Source organism: Archocentrus centrarchus, unplaced genomic scaffold, assembly GCF_007364275.1.
Source record: "Archocentrus centrarchus isolate MPI-CPG fArcCen1 unplaced genomic scaffold, fArcCen1 scaffold_32_ctg1, whole genome shotgun sequence".
Taxonomy (NCBI): Eukaryota; Metazoa; Chordata; class Actinopteri; order Cichliformes; family Cichlidae; genus Archocentrus; species Archocentrus centrarchus.
In genome coordinates, this window is record NW_022060260.1 from 3751671 (window position 1) to 3769734 (window position 18064).

Consider the following 18064-nt stretch of genomic DNA (forward strand, 5'->3'; position numbering starts at 1 on the left):
CCACCAAGTTCCCGCATTTAGCCAGGAAAACCAATCACTCTGGCTTTCCTGAGTGTGCTGTTGTACATATTTCTGTAATTCAGTCAGTCTGTCGAGTGCCTCCCTTATGGCTCCACCAGCATCATCTTCATCTGGGATGTAAGTACAACATGTCTTACCAATAATCTTACACACGCCACCCTGGGACGCTGTCAAAAGATCTAATACTATCCTGTTTTGCATCACCATTGCTCTGAGTGAACTTAACTCTTTTAAAGTTCCTTGTCCTAGAGCTATAGTTGTATTTACCAGACGTAATAGTGCATAGCGATTTATTTCCACTTGGTCACGCACAAATCCCAGTCCAATTCCTGGAAAGATAGACTGGGCAATCTTCGCTCCGACTCCCCAAATCCGGAGCTCCTCTGGGACTTCTGAATGGCTCGTGAGCCACTCTCCAACCTGTCGCTTCGTCTTGTGATGTGTATGACTGGCCTGGTACTGCATGAAAAAGACATGATCTGACACATATGCAACACTACACAGGCCTCCCCAATCTGGGGGAAGGGACACGTATGCTTTGTGACCACAGATGAAATACCAATCCGCTAACACTCTTGTTCCCTTGGGTCCTGGTGCTACTCGTGAGCACTGACTCAGCTCTCCAGTGTCCATCTGTATTCTGTAGGCCAGGTCAGACTGACATTCCTTCCTCCGTACAGTTAGATTATTATAACAAGCAATATTTTTGAGGCAGGTCAGGCATTGTCTCTCATCTGTTGGTGGACAGTACGAATAGGTAGCATTACAGAGAGTGGCTGGTAATCTACCCACCTTGATGGTTCCATTTGCTATAACACATGCTGGAAAAGCTTTCTCTGGCAAATGAGTCAACATCAGTACCTCAGGAAGGGGGTTAGCTAGCTGGGCCAAGTGAGCAAATCTGTTAACATAGAACAGTTTCTATTAATGGGAGAACTTATCCCCTTTACATTAAGAATTGAGGTAAAATTTGCTTCACTCCATTTAGCTCTTCTCCCTGGATGTGTAGCCAACCCATAGAGACACCATGAGTGCTCCCAGCTAACATTGTAAGGCCTCAGTCCAGTATTGTGTCCTGCCACTGGCATATGTGCACACACATAACAATTTGTCCAATTATTAACATGAGCTGTGACGTTCATTAACTGCCACCATTCATTGGTTGCATATTCATGTGGGTACTGGGTGTAATTTAATGAAGATGTTGCTCCTAAAATTAGCAGTGTGCTCACGCTGAAAATAATTATGAGGCTGCAGAAGGGTGCCATTCTAAAGGAGTAGGGATCAGTTGTTGTCTTCACTGGGTTGAGACGAAAAAACCACTATAAGGAATTTCCCCCTTTGTAACCAGACTTCCACCTTTACTCCGAAGTAAGTGGCTCCACCTTCTTGCAGTGACTCAGATGAATCCACGTAGATCTTTCAGCGATTTTCACTGCTGTTGGTGTGGTCAGTAGAACTTGATATGGACCGTCCCACCTCGGGTTTGACCAGCACTTCCGTTTGATGACCTTGACCAGCACCCAGTCTCCTGGCTGTATCAGTGGCACCTGTGAAGAGAAAGAAGATGCTTCTGGCAGTTTACTAGCATCAATTACTTGTTTACTTTGTAAAAATTTCCTCATCCAGTCACTCAAATCACAGCTCTCTTCTGCCTTTTCTTCCTCCGTATATACAGGCAGCCTGAATGGTCTGCCATATAATATTTCATACGGAGTAAGTCCTAATTCTGATGGTGTTATGCGCATGTACATTTTCACTAGGTCTATACAGTCCACCCAAGGTCTCCCCGTTTCTGCCATGCTTTTCCTCAACCTATTTTTTATCGTCCCATTTGTTCTTTCCACTAACCCTGCACTCTGCGGGTGGTATGCACAATGGTTCTTCAGTTCAATGCCTAAATTTTGAGACACCTTAGATACTATCTCATTTACAAAGTGTGGTCCATTATCACTCCACAGCTTCTCTGGAATGCCATAATTAGGAATTATGGTCTTACATAAGGCTTTTGCAACCGTCAGTGCATCCGCTTTTGCCGATGGAATAATTTCAACCCATTTTGTAAAAGGATCTACAAGTACTAAACAGTACTTGTAAGTCCTACATTGATTCAGTTCTATGAAATCCATGTGAAGGAACTGAAAAGGATAACAAGGTGTTGGAAATCTACCCCTTCTTGGTCTCAGATTACCCTGTGGATTATTTTTACAGCAAGTTAAACATGCTCTACAAAAATTTTTTGAATAGTTATTAAAGCCTTTTGCATAAAAGTATTTACTTATTGTCTGTACCATCCCTCCTGTTGAGACATGGCAAGGCCCATGACTCAATAATGCTGCAGTTTTGAACAGGGCTTTAGGGAGTACCGGTTTATCATTAATATGATAAATGTTATCCTTCAATGTCGCACCATCCCTAAGCCACTGCTCTATTTCTGCTTTCGGGGCTTGTGTTTGCATGTCCTGTAAAACCTCCTGGCTTATTGGCTCTTGTATATGTAAGTATATGTCGCTGTGGCCATAAAGGCCCTGTGCCGCTTCCTTAGCTATCTTATCTGCAAAGGCATTTCCTAAGGTGACAGAATCTTTGCCCGCAGTGTGGGCTGCACATTTACAGATAGCTATGTTTTTGGGTTTCATAATAGCTAAGAGCAACTGTTTTAATAATGTAGCATGTTTCACTGGCTGACCTGTAGACGTCTGCATTCCCCTTCTTGCCCACTGGGCTGCAAAAAGATGCACTGTTGAAAATGCATATTGGCTATCTGTATAAATTGTCACAGTCTTATCCTTATAAAATAAGCAGGCTTCTATGAGAGCTATAAGTTCCGCTGCTTGGGCTGAAAGATGAGATGGTAGTTGTTCTGCCTTAATGATTTGTTTATCAGTTACTACTGCATACCCCGTTTCTGTAATACCTCTGTCATTTTTCCTGCTTGACCCATCTATATACACCACGTCGCCTTCTGTTAATGGCGTATCTAACAAATCCTCCCTTGGTTTACTATTTTGCTCTGTTATAGCTTTACAATCATGTGGTTCTCCATCTTCTGGAGTAGGAAGCAATGTAGCAGGATTCAAGGAAGTACAGCGCTCAATTGTAATATGCGGCTGAGATAGTAGCAGAGCAATACAGCTTAAATGTCTCGCTGGTGAAAGGAAAGTCATCTTACTTTGTAATAACAGAACTGAGACCGCGTGTGGTACTTTCAATGTCAGTGGATGAAACAAAACTAACTCACTCGAAGATTCCACTGACATTGCTGCTGCACATACCGCTTGCACACAAGGTGGAAGTGCTCTTGACACTGCATCTAAACGTTTAGAATAATAAGCAATGGGTCGCAGTTTGTCACCAAAGGGTTGCAACAAGGCTGAAGTCATAAAACCATTTTTACAATCTACAGTTTGAACAAACTGTTTAGAATAATCTGGTAAGGGCAGAATTATTTCTGTAGTTAAAGCTTGCTTAACGTCAGTAAATGCCTGTTCAGCTTCTAGAGTCCATTTTACATTTTCAGACATTGCCATGGGCACATCATGTATAACTGATAACAATGGTTGTGTCATTTGTGCGTAGTTTGGAACCCAGGCTCTACAGTAATTGCATAAGCCTAAAAATGCCAACATCTGTTTCTTTGTCTGTGGTTTGGGTGCCTGCATGATGGCTGTTTTCCGAGACTCCAGAAGCTTTCGCCCTTGCTGTGAAAGAATGTGTCCCAAATACCTTACTTCCCTTTGCACCCACTGCAGTTTCTCCAAACTGACTTTGTTTCCTGTTTTTGCCAGGTGTTGTAGCACTTCTAATGACTGTGTTCTACAATGCTCCTCTGTGTCTGATGCTATGAGAATGTCATCCACATAAGTCAATACTTGGGAATTTTTTGCTATTGACAGCTGCGACATGCAATTTGCAATAGCTTGTGAAAAAATTGTGGGGCTATCCGTGAACCCTTGAGCCATACGCGTGTAACAGAATTTTTTTCCCTTGTAGGTAAAGGCAAACCAGTCCTGTGAATCCTCATGTAAAGGAATCGAGAAAAAAGCATTACTGAGATCCACAACCGTAAACCATTTTTTGTCAGGGGTCAACTGATTTAGCAGTGTATGTGGGTCTGGAACACAGGGTGCTCTAGTTTGTACAGCTTGATTCACAGCTCTTAAATCCTGCACTAGACGCCATTTATCTGTACCTTGTTTCCTTACTGGGAATATAGGGGTATTACAACGAGCATCAGGTTTTTCAATCAGTATGCCTGCCTTCAGCATCTCCATGATTACTGGCTCTATCCCTGCCTGTGCGTCTTGTTTAAGTGGATATTGACGTACATAAGGTCTGTAATCAGATTTTGGTTTAATAATTACTGGGTCAGCGGTACTTAATAATCCTACGTCTGCTGCTCCCTTTGACCACAAACTATCAGGAAGTATTTGTAATTCTGGGAAATTTTCTATGTTTACCATAGATCAGGCTGATGTAGAGCTATTTGTGTGTTCATGGACTTTAGTCATGACTGTCCACTGCAGTTCGATTTTCTGTACCTGGCCATCAGAGGATTCCCACCAACCTTGACCCATGTCCCTCCAGTCTGTAAGTTTTTCAGCATCGCACAGAAGCTGGCCCACATCTTCCCATTTAGCTGTAGGAGGTTTTGACAGCGACACATGAGGTACTGATAAAAATGGATTAAAGGAATACAGACCTTGGGCTTCAGGAGTCAAAGTTACAATGACACCACTATACTCTCGTTTTAACACATAGAGAGTATGCAAGTTCAGTTTTTGAGTCTGCAGCTTCCTAACCTTTTCTGCATAGGTTTGGTCTGGGCCTGGAGTCTGCTTGTACCTGAGAGTGCAGTGCATAGTTTCGGGAGGCTGCAAATCACTCCCTGATTTTAGGTAAGAAGCTATTAGATTTAATAGCTGTCTACCCGTTTGAGCAAGATCTGATTTTGGAAAATCCAGGCTCCAGTAGTAATAAGTCTGAGGTAGTTCTTCTACTTCATGAACCTGATTTACCACTGTAGCCTGCATTCCCATTGGAGTGGGAACTATAGCAATTCCCAGAGCTTGAAGCATGTCTCGCCCTAGCAAATTCACTGGACACTCTGAACTTAACACCACAGGGCCCTGACTGTAAATTCCTGTCTCTGGATCACTAATTATCACTGGAGCTGAAAGGGGTAAGGCACTTAATTGCCCATTAGCTGATTTTACAAAAACTCTCTTCTTAGATTCTTTTAATTTTGGGATGTGTTCCTTCACCACTGTTCTATCTGCACCTGAGTCACACAGAAATTCAGTTGTTTTGCCATTTACCAAGAGAGTTATTAAAGGTTTCTGACCTGGTGTGGAGATTACAGCTAATATTAGCTTCAGATCAACACTGGTAACCTCAATGTCATCTGAAACTTCACCTAGTCATGTAGAGCTGTTGTAAACTGGATTGTATGGAGGATCCCTAAACCTCCTGTCCCTGCAGTCTCTGGATATGTGTCCCTGTTTTCCACACAGCCAACAGCCGTCTCCCCTGGGGACAGGTCTGTTATACTGACCACGGCCTCTTCCCCGGCCTCTGCCTCTACCTCCTGATTTAAATTCTGCTCTTTGAGGCCTTTGATCTCCCACCAAAAACACTTGAGTTGCAGAGCCATCCGTTTGGCTGTCATGATTATAAAAAACTTGCACTGGTTTCTTATCCTTTTTTGATTTTATCACCTCTTCTGCATGATGAGCCCAATTCATAGTGTCCATGAGGTTTCCTGTGGCATGATTTACATTATGTTTGCGTATGAAATCAGAATATTTTGGGTGGAATCCAGACATCAATGCTTGTTTTAGTTGTCTTTGATAAGGACCATTTGGGTCTTGGTCCTCTGGTATGCCACTGTGTGCTTTAAACACTTCCTCTAATCTTTCCCTGAATTCAAAAACACCCTCTCCGTCTTTCTGTTTGCAGTGATAGATTTTATCATAATTTGGGGGTGGAATCAGTGTGTTTCTAGTCCGCAACACTACTCCCTGAATTCCCTGCCGTAGAGCAACTGAATCATGAGGCAGTGTTACTCCTCCTGCATCTTTCCCAGTGAAATCTCCTCTCACTCTTCCCCAATCGTGCTTAAAATGGTTTCTGAATACAGAAACCATTTCATCACCATTCAAATTAAACGAGGCTTGTAATCCTACAACCTCTGTTGCCCACAAGTTTACATTAGTTTTATGAGATGTCAGACCTTTAACTGCCTCTAACATTTCTACATTTGTCCACGGCCTAAAAACTAAGATTGTTTGTGCATTATCATTACCAACACCCCTATGTGGATTAGCTACTTCCACCATAGGAAATGTGTTTACTGCCGGCCGTAAAGAGTCTGAATGTCTCACAGAACAATCACAACTCTCAGCCCCCGAGCAATGTTTCACACCATATTTACACAGGAGGGGCTCTAAATCTGGATAACCTCCTTGTACCAGGGCAACCACATTCCCTGTTTGTTTGTTCTTATCATGACTTCTAAGGACCATCCTTCCTGCCGTTAAATTTAATTGCTGCACTAAATCCCCCTCCTCCTCAACCTGTAAATTACCATCTGCCCCCTGTAACTGTGGGGGAGATGCTTGGGCTGAAAGAGGTGGCTGAGCTGGGGGAGGTGGTTGAGGTGGGGGTTGCACCCTACAAGGCCTAACTGTCTCATCCTCTGGCCTTAACAATGCAGCATGCACATTACAGGAGGTTTGTTTTCCCTTCTTTTGTTCTCTGCCCGCGGCCCTTTTCTGTGCTTGTTCCAACCACGTTTTTGCTACCATTAACTGTCTTTCTTTTTCAACTTTACACTTCCCTTCTTGTGTTGCCACACTTATTTTTAAATTTCTTACCAAATCTTCACATCCCCTTAACTCTAACTTTCCACTAAAACCATACTTTTTCTTCCATTTATTGCAGAACGTTGTGCTGCCCGGAGAGTATCTCTCCATATATTTTAAATCCCCCTCTAGGGCAGGCTTACTCAGTTTACTGTTCATAATCCCCATTTTACTTCCCGTGCTTTGTCCCGATCGGACCACGTGTCCTTCTGGGACCTAATAACAAATCCGCCCGTCACTGTGTACTTCAACAGGCCGTAAAGTTCGTTGGCACCCGTAGGGTATCCCTTCACGCTGCTGCTTCCACGTCAAAAGGCGGCGTTCAAGCTCTCATTCACTCACATTCACACACACATACGCGTATTTTCGGCGCCTATTTTAAATCTCTAAAATCCGAATTTGGGAAACCTCTCTTCCTGGCGAGAGTTGCCTATTTACTTTCTTTTTATTACCAAAAGTAAACCCCACAGTACCGTCTTCTCAGCGTGTGCAGCCTGCCATTCCCAATGCAGCGTAACCACTGAGGATAACCAATTTTCTCCAGCCCGAAGCAGACCTATACCTCACTGGTCCAGAAATCTGGACCAAGGTTCAGAAGTATAGCGGTAACCACTGGAGTTCTTTTTTTACGTTCTTCCAACCTGAGCAGACCTGTGCGTTTCTGAACCGAAAACCACAGCGGTAACTATCGGATAAAACGGACTCCTTTCGGCGAGCCTACCTAATTTATAACGCGCGGCTTTCACATACCTGTTACAGTTGGTGTTACGTCCCCTCGGACTCCGGGAGAGCGATGAACGGCGCTGGAGGAGCGAAGCTAATCACCGGCCTGAAGACGAATTCACGGTTCAGGACTTCTCTTCAGGTCAACTGATGATCCTGGCTGTCAGACAGTCTTCGGTGTTCGTCTCCTCCAGCGTCAGTCAGCAACTGTCCCGCTCCGGCTCGAAGGACCAAAAAATGATAGGTTCAGATCATTTTAAAAACTCAGAGGACAAACACACAACTCTTTTGAACTTGCGCAAGGAGGAGAGATCCGTTCCTTGAACTCAGCTCTCAGCTGAGCGGAAGTTATCTGTCCTGGCGAACTGCTTCCTGCGCAGCGCTTTTATTCGGATTTTCACAATAAGATCACGTGGGTTACATCAAACACAGTTTACAGCATGTAATAAACAACATTCTTGGGTTTTTCCTTACCATATATGGTCGTAAGCATACTGTGACATGTGCGCATGTAACATGGCGTATACGAGACACGTATCCTATATGTGTTCTCTGCAGGCTGAGAGCAGCCTGCAGGTAACTACAACTTCCTTTGTAAGAAATACCACCACGTGTTCCCATTTCAAACATAAAAACAACAGTATCATATGCACATAAAACAACTTATAGAAAATATACAAACAGAAGATATGATAATTTATAATAAACAGAATGGAATTTATACCATAACTCCAACAAACACCAAAAGTGATGTGTATACAATATTGCTTGTTCAGGTTGTGACAATTTTCCTTTGGCATGAGATGGTATGTTCCTTTTACTTATTTTACTGAACATTAGAGGGGAGCATTTTATTGCTGTGACTCTAGTGTACTGGACAGTATCCTCATCTGCTGGTTCATAATCATCCACTGATGAACATCAGCAGGATCTAAAGTTGTGTGATCTATATGATATGTCAAAACTATTAAACAAACATGTGAACGCCAGTGTTGTTCACACGGTGATTGTGACCCTTTTTGCCCACAATGCAGTTTTTAACATTTTCTCCTGTGTATTATCAGAAAACAGATTCGAGGTATCAGTACTTGTTTTTTTTTTGGTCTGTATGTACCTACATACAGACCAGGACGCAGAGTTCTGGATAGGCTCAAGCCCCCATTGGATGGATGGATGGATGGATGGATGGATGGAGTTTTGTTTTATTTTTTTTTAAACTGATCACAGTGGGAAAAAAGTAGAGTGAATGTTTTAGGGGTGGACTAGTGGTCTGTGTAACAACCAGAAAATTGTCATCTGCTACACAATCTGCATTCAGATAAGATATATGGATAAAGGGGAAAGTGTGAAAATCCTTGCTGAATGCATTGAAATTAAATTAGACTGTATCAACATGCAACATGACTAATAGGCTTGCTGTACGTATATTTTAATTAGTGAAGAAAATAAATATATTTTCTCTTCCATTATTTTTTCATTATATCTTAACTTTAGATGGATGGCTGTTCACAGTTCACAGTAGCATACACTCTTGAAGACTGTGAACCACTTCTCTTTATATGTGGCTGATATTCAGTGATACATTCCTGTTTCCAGATCTTTGGACCAGTGCAGTGTATATTCAGCTTTAAGAGCCAACAGGAGGCCATAGAGAGAGCAAACAACTCGCAATATGGCCTAGTGTCAGCAGTCTTCACAACAAGTATGGATAAAGCTCTATCTGTGTCTGCAGCACTGGAGACTGGCACTGTCTGGTAAGTCCCTGTTTATGGTCCTGGCAGCAGAGGGTTAGTTTCAAGCTAAGATTGATGTAAATGAATATGTAACACACTGGCCAATATTAACACTTTTTATTCTAGAACTGAAAACAAATTGATCGAATGCTAAATTATTTATTTATTATTTATACTTTGGCTGGGATATTGCAGAAGTTTGTATGTTGACTGAACACATGAAAGAGCTGACAGCCAATAAAATGAGGCACCACTGAGCTCTCACTCCCTCTATTAAGGATAAACTGCTATAACGCCCTTCATGCCCAGACTCCCTTCGGAGGGTACAAGATGTCAGGCAATGGACGAGAGCTGTAAGAAGCCTCAGTTTCTTTATCATTCATATTCTTCATTATACCACTTGGATTTGGATTTGCTAATTTGTTTTATATGTTGTCTCTGTTCCTTCAGTGGCAAGTATGCTCTGGCTGAGTACTCTGAGGTGAAAACAGTCACCATCAAACTGAATGAAACCATCTGAGAAGAACTGGGAAAATCCAGTGCTCTGCACTTCCTGTCCCACCAGACCACATCATAATTCTCTACCACCTACACACTCCCAATGACTTTAACAAACTATGCTGAAACAAGGATGAGGGTATTACAGTATATCAGAGTCCTATTTTGTTCTCCCATAGGTAAATATATAGTGCCAGCATATAAAACTGATAATGCCCTGTTGTATTTTTCAAAAAGTACCTCAATAATTTATTGCAAAGTTCCCTGGAAGTACAGTGAGTTCTGTATATTATTCAAAATTAGCGACTGCATTCAGGCAGTGTATTCCAGCTAACCCAAAGAGCACAGCAGGTAAAGTAAAAATAGAGAAATCTGAAACTTGTCTACAACCGAGGCTCTCCTTGATCTCCATCATCAGCTGATCCCTGACTAATACACTTCAGCCTTCCCTGGAGGATGCTGTCATTGGGTTTGGTTTGGTTTGCTCTTGTTGTCTGTGCACTTTGTTCAGGGTTATGTTTCAGTGATTAAATTTTCACACACAGCCGTACTAGACTTCTTTATTCCAAGCATTTTACTTCCTCTGTATTGAAACTTAGATCCTTAGACCAGAAACTCAGTCTATTCTTTGACTCCACAGGGAAAGTACATGAAATAGATTTTGTGTTTTCTGTCACGTGGACTGCGTGGGCGTGTCTCTTAACCTAAGGCTGAAAAAAAATTTCTGCCTGTCTGTTCTGTTCCTTACAGCAGATTGACTTTATGAGAGGCACAAACTAATAAAACATCCGCTCATCCACAGTGATTTGGTTTCGTTTGGATTTTTCTTGAGTTTCAAAGATTAGTTGGGAGATTGGCGATATAGCAAGATCAGATCACTGTCCATTTTTAGGAGTTGAGTAGCTGATGTATGCAGATACACTTTTTAATTATAATCTTGTAATACGAACATTCTCTCTGCTGAGGAGGAGGCTCCTTTCAAATGTTAAAAGAAATATTGTTTCCAGTATTACACAAGGTAATATTTACCTTGCCATTTTCATTTTAGCACTGTTACAGCAAGAATGTTATCACTGCCTGGGTAGCACCACTTTACTATTTTCTCACATTACTTTTGTACTTTAATAGCAATTCAGAATAAAAGAACTAAAATACACTTTGTTTGTAATTTGCATTGTATGTATAAGAATGTGATTTCTTTCTATCTGAAAAGGCCTTTGGGATGCTTTGGGATGGCATTAATAATATGAAAGGTTATTTATTTGATTTATTTCATTTTTGTTAGTAGAAATATGAGAAAATTGAGTAAGTAGAAAACATTTAAGATAGTTGCCATCTTTCCAGGAGTGAACATCCCAGCAAATTCATTCCAGGATCAGACCCTGCAAGTATGACTTGTTTGAAAACCTTTCTTTTTTAAAAAGAACATTGCAGCATGGCTTAGGTTTGCAAAGTTGAATCTGATTAAACCACAAGACATCTGGAACAGACATCTGGTACAGACTAAAGTGGAGATTTTTAGCCATAACGCACAGTGCTACGTGAAAACCAAACACAGCACAAACACCTTGTGCCAGCTGTGGAGGGGTGATGATTGCCACTTTTGAACCGCTACCTGAACAATCAATAGAGATTACCAAAAAAAACTTAAGCATAAAAAGAAAAAAACAGTGATCCATCAGGATGAAATCTGTGATTCAGACCTTATTGTTATCCTTAGTCTGAGTGTGTGATTAGGCCATTAATTGATTAAAATTTTACTGAATAATTATTCAAATTATTAAAGTATTATAGTATTAAAGTATTAAAAGTATATAGTATTAAAGTATATAGTATTAAAAGTACATATCATTAAATTATAGTATTAAAGTATTAAAAGTATATAGTATTAAAAGTATATAGCATTAAATTATAGTATTAAAGTATTATAGTTCAGTTTTGAAGTCTTCAAATCATTTCAGCCTCATCTTCACTCGAACATTCCCATCATCTCCGGGATCAGACATTTTTCCATCAGTGATCTTTGCAGCCACTTTATGAAAGAGGAAATGAATCAGAGTGTCAGACAGGTGGTTCAGGTGCAGCAGGAGGGGAGGGGTCAGAGGGTCAGTTTGTAGGATAAAACCTGCCAGGTGAAGGTCACAGAGTCTGTTACCATGGTAACTGTCTCAGTGTTGAAGTTAGCTCTCTTTCTCAAACAGTTTCCTCATTTTAGGGTCACAGACAGAGTTTTTAGTTAAACCTGCTTCCTGGCCCCTGAAGAGGCCTGTGTGTAAATGAACACCTGGAAACCTCAATGAAATGAAGCAACATTGTAAAGAACAGCTATGTGAGAGACTGTGAAAGTCATGTAGAAAACTTCAAGTTGTTGCAGTTAAAAGTGGTTCTACAAGCTTTTGATTAACAGGGTATACTTAGTTCTTCATGCACTGCTTCTGCATTTTGCCTTAATCTTTGTTAAATAAATCCTGGCATGTCAAATATGTCATATTTTCTATTTCATTCAAGCTTGTAATTATTAATGTTAAGACCTGCTACAGACCAGATGATTTTTATTATGTCTTGATATGTAAAAAATGTACACATTTAAACTTTATTACCAAGACTGCAAGTATAGAAAATACCAGTTCTGTTGTCACTGTGATGAATGAACATCTAAATATTCAAAAAGAATATGTACTCAAATCTTCGTGGTATTTTAACATCAGTGGGGTCGCTGTTTAAGTGCTTTAATGTTGTGTTTTTAGTTTGTTGGACTTTCTTTTTTCTTTTATTGAGAACAAGTTTCCACTACGAATAGTTTTGTGCCTTATTTTGAAAAACGAATCCGGCAAATTACCGGAAATTCTTGTTGTCTAAGCCGACTTGACGAAATTCGTCTGGAATGGAAAGTTTGCATCGTGAAATCAGGAAGTCTAGTAAAAGATTTTTGTGAGAAAAATCGCGGCTGCAAAATATAAAAAGCTGCAAAACCTCCTCTGGCTCTCACTGGACCTCTCAGCCATGCGGTGAGTGGGATAATAACGCTGTGCTATAATGTTATATGCCCCATGGTGAAGCAGCAACTATGAGTTGTCGCGATTTGTCTCATTGAATCTGTTTGACGCAGTCACCGTAGAAAAAGAAACCAAGCTGGTAAAGAAACAAAACAATCTGCTATTTTACACGTGACAGGTGCCATTAATGAAAGCATTGTTTTCAAACGGTTATTATGATTGTTGTTATTATCCAGAAGGTGGTTAGAGTACAAAAATTGCTGCGCAACGTACAACATGGCAGAGACGCGCAGATATTTGGACTGCCAGTGGCTAAATCTGCAAACGGACACGCCGCACACCTTACTGACACACCAGAGTAAAGCTAGGAAATGCTTATTCCCATGCACTGTGTGTGTGTGTGTGTGTGTGTGTGTGTGTGTGTACCATCAAAAACAACAACAACAAAAAAAAGTTTATCTGCAATAATTCCATCTTAACTGCATGACTGCATCAGGGTGGCTGTTCATGGAATTAGATTTATGTAAAAAACAAACAAAAAAAACCAAAACAATTTGAGCAAATAATTTCATTTCGCGAGAGTACGCGTTCATTCAGTAGAACTCAGCAGCCACGGGCACAAAGAAGCCATCGCGCACTCTAGTGTCCGCTGTACTCGGAGCTGAATCCTGCGCCCTCCCTCGCGTCAGTTGACATTATTTGGACGGTGCCTAATGTGATTGGTCGCTTTGATGGACAGTTCAGGTTACTGCGTTAAACCGAGTTACACTGTGGCAGCAACACAAGTGCTTTTGTAAACGCGAAGTAAGTTTGCTAATTATTGTTTTCTGTGGAAATACTGACAACTATCACTGGATTACTTTGATGCTGAATAAATCTTTAAAACTAGAGGATTCAAAGGCACGTTCTGAAGTCTCTGCACTCCTGTCCCAATAAGTTATTGTACAGCATCACAAACCTTTAATGATTAAAACCACAAATACGAAAGAATAATGAAGATCAGGGGGGAAATTTGGCCAAAACAGAGACAAATAAATCTCCCAGCACAAAGTTAGTCTGCAGCAAACACATGTAACTGGGTCAATATCAGTATAAAGTACCTTTTGGTGTCCTCATCAGAATCAATAAATTATTGTTAACATGTTTCAAAATAATGAAAATTTTAGGTATTATTATCACTGTGGATACACTGACACACATCAGTACAGGAACAAGTTTCTTAAAATGAATTTCACTAATTTTATACCATTTTCTTTGGTTGGATGGATCTGTTTTTGCTATGTCCCACACTCTGGTCTGCTCCTTTCAAGCAGTGTACTAAGGTATTAAATGGCACAAAATGAAAATACTTTTTAAATGTTGTTATTACTCTTATCAAATTCTTGGGTAAAACAGACCGTTCTGATTTTTTTGTCTCCATTTTTATCATTTTATTTAACATTTTGTGCACATCCCTAAAACTACTGTCCACCCTGTCATCATGGAGTAATTGCCACTTTAAGAAACCAACTAATGAAATCAGTAACATCAACACCCTGAATCTGTCTTTCTTCAGTGGAGGTTGAAACAGCTGCGGCAGCTACAGTGAGCAGCTCCACTTATATTTCCTAATTTTCATGTAATTATGTTGGTAGTTAGGTGTGGTCAACCTTAACATGTCCACCCTGTCAGAGGAAAGGCTGATTAATAGAAAATGTTTTCAGAAAGTTTAAATATATTTTGAAAACAGCATGTGGTCTCCTTCAGTAACCGATAAGTTTGGTAGCTGATGGTCCACCGTGTGCTTCTTAGATACTAAATTAATCCAAAAATGTCCACCCTGTCCCCACATGACAGGGTGGACATTGTATTCTCTAGTTGGGATTTTCTTTTATTTTTTTTACATATTTTGATGAGATGGTGATAATTTAAGAGTTCTTTGAACTTTTTTTCTCAAATTAGGCTCATACTGCTAAACAGGGTCAATCATTGGTGAGTTGTCTTTTTAGAGCAATGAGTCCAGGTGGAGCAGAGACAGCACGGCAGTATTGGGAACGCCATGATGCTGTACAGACAGAGGAAGAGTTGGCATAAAGACAGAAACACTGGAAAGAAGAAGGGTATCCCTGAGCTCACTGAGACAGAGAAGGGGGGAGGGGGGCATAGAAAAAAAAAGAGAGAGGAGTATCCTGCTGCCTTAACTTGCTGTGGGAGAAATGCATCAGTACAAATGAGATTTTTATTTTTTTAAGTAACATCCTTGTTGCTACAAGATTCCATCCATCCATCCATCCATCCATTCTCTTCCGCTTATCCTGTTCAGGGTCGCGGGGGGGCTGGAGCTTATCCCAGCTGACATAGGGTGAGAGGCAGGGTACACCCTGTACAGGTCGCCAGCCTGTCGCAGGGCTAGAGACAGACAACCATTCACACCTATGGGCAATTTAGAGTGACTAATTAACCTAACCCCAGTAACTGCATGTCTTTGGACTGTGGGAGGAAACCCACACAGACTCAGGGAGAGCATGCAAACTCCACACAGAGAGAGAGAGGTCCGGGCCAAGGTGGAATCAAACCCGGACCCTCTAGATGTCATTCTAACTGCAGCAGTGCTAACCACCACGCCACTGTGCTGCCCTCTGAAAGATTATGTTAGTCAAATGGAAACTGGACACAAGCAAACAGTCACACAACTTAAGACAAAAATGCAGAGTTTATGTACAATACAATGAAGAACTTAGGAAGTGACTCCAAGAGAACTTCCTTTTGCCACCTTAGACCCTATTATAGATCTTAATTGTGATGCAAAAAGCTTATGAATGTTCATATTTATATTTTGTAATGTTCACTTTTGTTGAGAAAGCTCTTAATAAATCTATTCATGTCAGCAGTTAACACATTTTTGTCCACCCTGTCATTGTACTGTCCACCCTGTAATTTTTCAATTTTTTGAAAATAATCAAGTTATCGTCACAAGTTAGTAAGAGCTTTTCACGTTTCTTAATAAACTGATCACTGCCAAATAATATTGTTTGGAAAAGTGATCAGATTGCGGTTTTTAGAGATTTTATTTAAAAAGGAAAACACAGCTATCACAGATTCTTTGAAGACACAAGCAATTTGCAATTATTTCACTATTTTCAAAAGGTTTATTTTACCAAATAAATATTATTATTGAGCAAGGGACAAACTAGCTATCTGAAAATGTGCATTGTATAATCACGTTGGTATGAAAATGTATTTAATTTTCATTTGACTTTGTCCATGACAGGGTGGACATATTTTACAATGTGCTCATTCTTTATCTGCTTGCAATAAATTCATAAAAAGTGTGGGAGCTTGACCAACATTCATTTACAACAGCCTAAAGTCAACTTGATACAATGGATATGAAAGTAGTTGGGAAACTGAAACTTTCTTCGGACGATTTACGAAGTCCCAAAAGCACTTTTTGGTGACCCAACTGCACCATGTCTGGATGAGCGCAGAGGGTTACTCGGGAGAGTGTGAAACTGCAGCAGCGTGCAAAGCAGAGGCTCGCGTGTGTGATGGCTTCTTTGTGCCGGTGGCTGTTGAGTTCTACACATGCAGGTTGCTGAATTTATGCGCGACGAATGAATGAAATTATTTGCAAAATGAAATTAATTGCTTGGATTATTTATATGTGTGTATATATATATAATATATATAATTTTTTTTTTCTCTCATGATTTTCGACATAAACATAATTCCATAGACAGAACAGGTCATCTACTAATCGGAGGGTCAGTGGTTTGATTTCTGACTACTCCAGTCTGCATCTCTTGGGCAAGATACTGAACCCAAGTTGCTTTTGACGTGTTCATCAGAGGGTGAATGTGTGTGAATGTTCTTTTGTAACAATTTAGGATTAGAAGAAAAGTGCTTCTATGAATATGGGTGAATGAGGCATGTTGTATAAAGTGCTGAGTACTAAAGCAGAGTAGAATAGCGCTATATCAAAAAACAATCCATTTGCCATTGGAGCCAGACAAGGCCATGGGAAAAGGGGGTGCTAGGTGTGCTTGTTTTGCTTTATATAACGCCAGTGAAGAAAATTCCACAGGGTCGGTGGGAGCCTTTCTGTGAGCAGTTTGTTTCCTCCAAGGACTTTGACCAACTTTTTCAGTTCCAATTAATACTGATATCTAGGCTTTGATATCTCCTGATACAAAGCCCCGATCTGACACCAGTGTTAAATGAATAGTCCCTGTTCCTTGGTCTGTGGAAGACACTGAAGAATCTGTATTTTATCTGTAAGATAGCATCAGTGTTGCCTTAAATGTTGCTTTCCTAACTTTTTAGAAAAAATAATCCAAGAATATAAATGTAATGAATTTGTATTTACCAGTCAGAAACCCTGAACTACGTGTTTAAAGAAAATGGGTGGCTGAATAGTATGTGTTAGTAAAATAATTTAAAAAAAGCAATAGGGTCAAAATGGAAAAATGAAAAGAAAAAATAGGCTCCAGCCCCCCTGGTAACTGTCAAACAGTTGAAAAACAAACAGATCAATGTTAAAATGAATCTTTCTTTTTTGGGAAACAAAAAAACAAAAAAAACTAAAAAATAAAATCCCCACTCGCCCTGGGGCAATGGAATCTGATGGAGCCATTCTCCCAGTTTGGTCACTGCCCCCAAAGCTTCTCGTGTTCCTTCTTTTTGATGTTGCTATCACTCGGTATTGCTATGTCTTATCACTACAGCCTTCCTCCTCTGCTTGTCTACCACTGCTAAGTCTGGTTGGTTAGCCATCACCAGTTTGCCCTTCTGGATTTGGAAGTCCCAGATGATCTTAGCTTAGTCATTCTCAACCACCTATATCCCATTTTGACCTCAGGACTTCCAGGCCATATTTGAAACAGATGTTCCAGGAGGCATCTGATTAGGATGCCTCCTGGCCGCCTCTTGGGTGAGGTGTTCTGGGCATGTCCCACCGGGAGGAGGCCCCATGGTAGACCCAGGACACACTGGGGAGATTATATCTCTCGGCTGGCCTGGGAATGCCTTGGGGTCCCTCCGCATGAGCTGGAGGAGGTGGCTGGGGAGAGGGAAGCCTGGGCTTCTCTGCTTAGGCTCCTGCCCCCGCGACCTGGCCCCGGATAAGCAGAAGAGAATGGATGGATGGATGTTCCTATTCTTTGCCAGCCATTTGGTTATGGTGTTCCATGCATGCCCTTCCTGCTAGCATCTTGTACCCTGCTGTTATGTGCTGGATTGTCTCAGAGGCGTC

General features: G+C 40.9%; 3 protein-coding genes across 3 annotated transcripts in view; 2 read left to right on the forward strand and 1 right to left on the reverse strand.

Annotated features, from left to right (window-relative positions):
• Window positions 1-10921, forward strand: part of aldh1a3 (aldehyde dehydrogenase 1 family, member A3) — a 56132-nt gene extending 45211 nt beyond the window's left edge. Inside the window, exons 11-13 of the mRNA XM_030724123.1 lie at window positions 9204-9361; window positions 9619-9693; window positions 9791-10921. Of these exons, the coding sequence (XP_030579983.1) occupies window positions 9204-9361; window positions 9619-9693; window positions 9791-9860 (303 nt within the window). The 3' untranslated portion in view covers window positions 9861-10921. The remainder of the gene's footprint in view (window positions 1-9203; window positions 9362-9618; window positions 9694-9790) is intronic.
• LOC115776433 (uncharacterized) lies at window positions 90-911 on the reverse strand. Its single transcript, XM_030724128.1, has 2 exons — window positions 289-911; window positions 90-131 (listed from the first exon to the last, which is right to left on the reverse strand). The coding sequence occupies exons 1-2, from the start codon at window positions 874-876 to the stop codon at window positions 105-107; spliced, it is 615 nt and encodes a 204-aa protein (XP_030579988.1). The 5' UTR covers window positions 877-911; the 3' UTR covers window positions 90-104.
• Window positions 10922-12712: 1791 nt separating the features above from the next.
• The window catches only part of lrrk1 (leucine-rich repeat kinase 1), a 117535-nt gene continuing 112183 nt past the window's right edge, over window positions 12713-18064 (forward strand). The window contains 1 exon segment of the mRNA XM_030724165.1: window positions 12713-12846. The gene's annotated coding sequence lies outside the window, so the exon portion shown is untranslated.

Coding starts and splice junctions, on each gene's coding strand:
- LOC115776433 (XM_030724128.1), bottom strand. CDS start 876: ATGTTGACTCATTTGCCAGAGAAAGCTTTTCCAGCATGTGTTATAGCA. Junction 132..288: donor GCTATGCACTATTACGTCTG/GTAAATACAACT, acceptor CTTACATCCCAG/ATGAAGATGATGCTGGTGGA.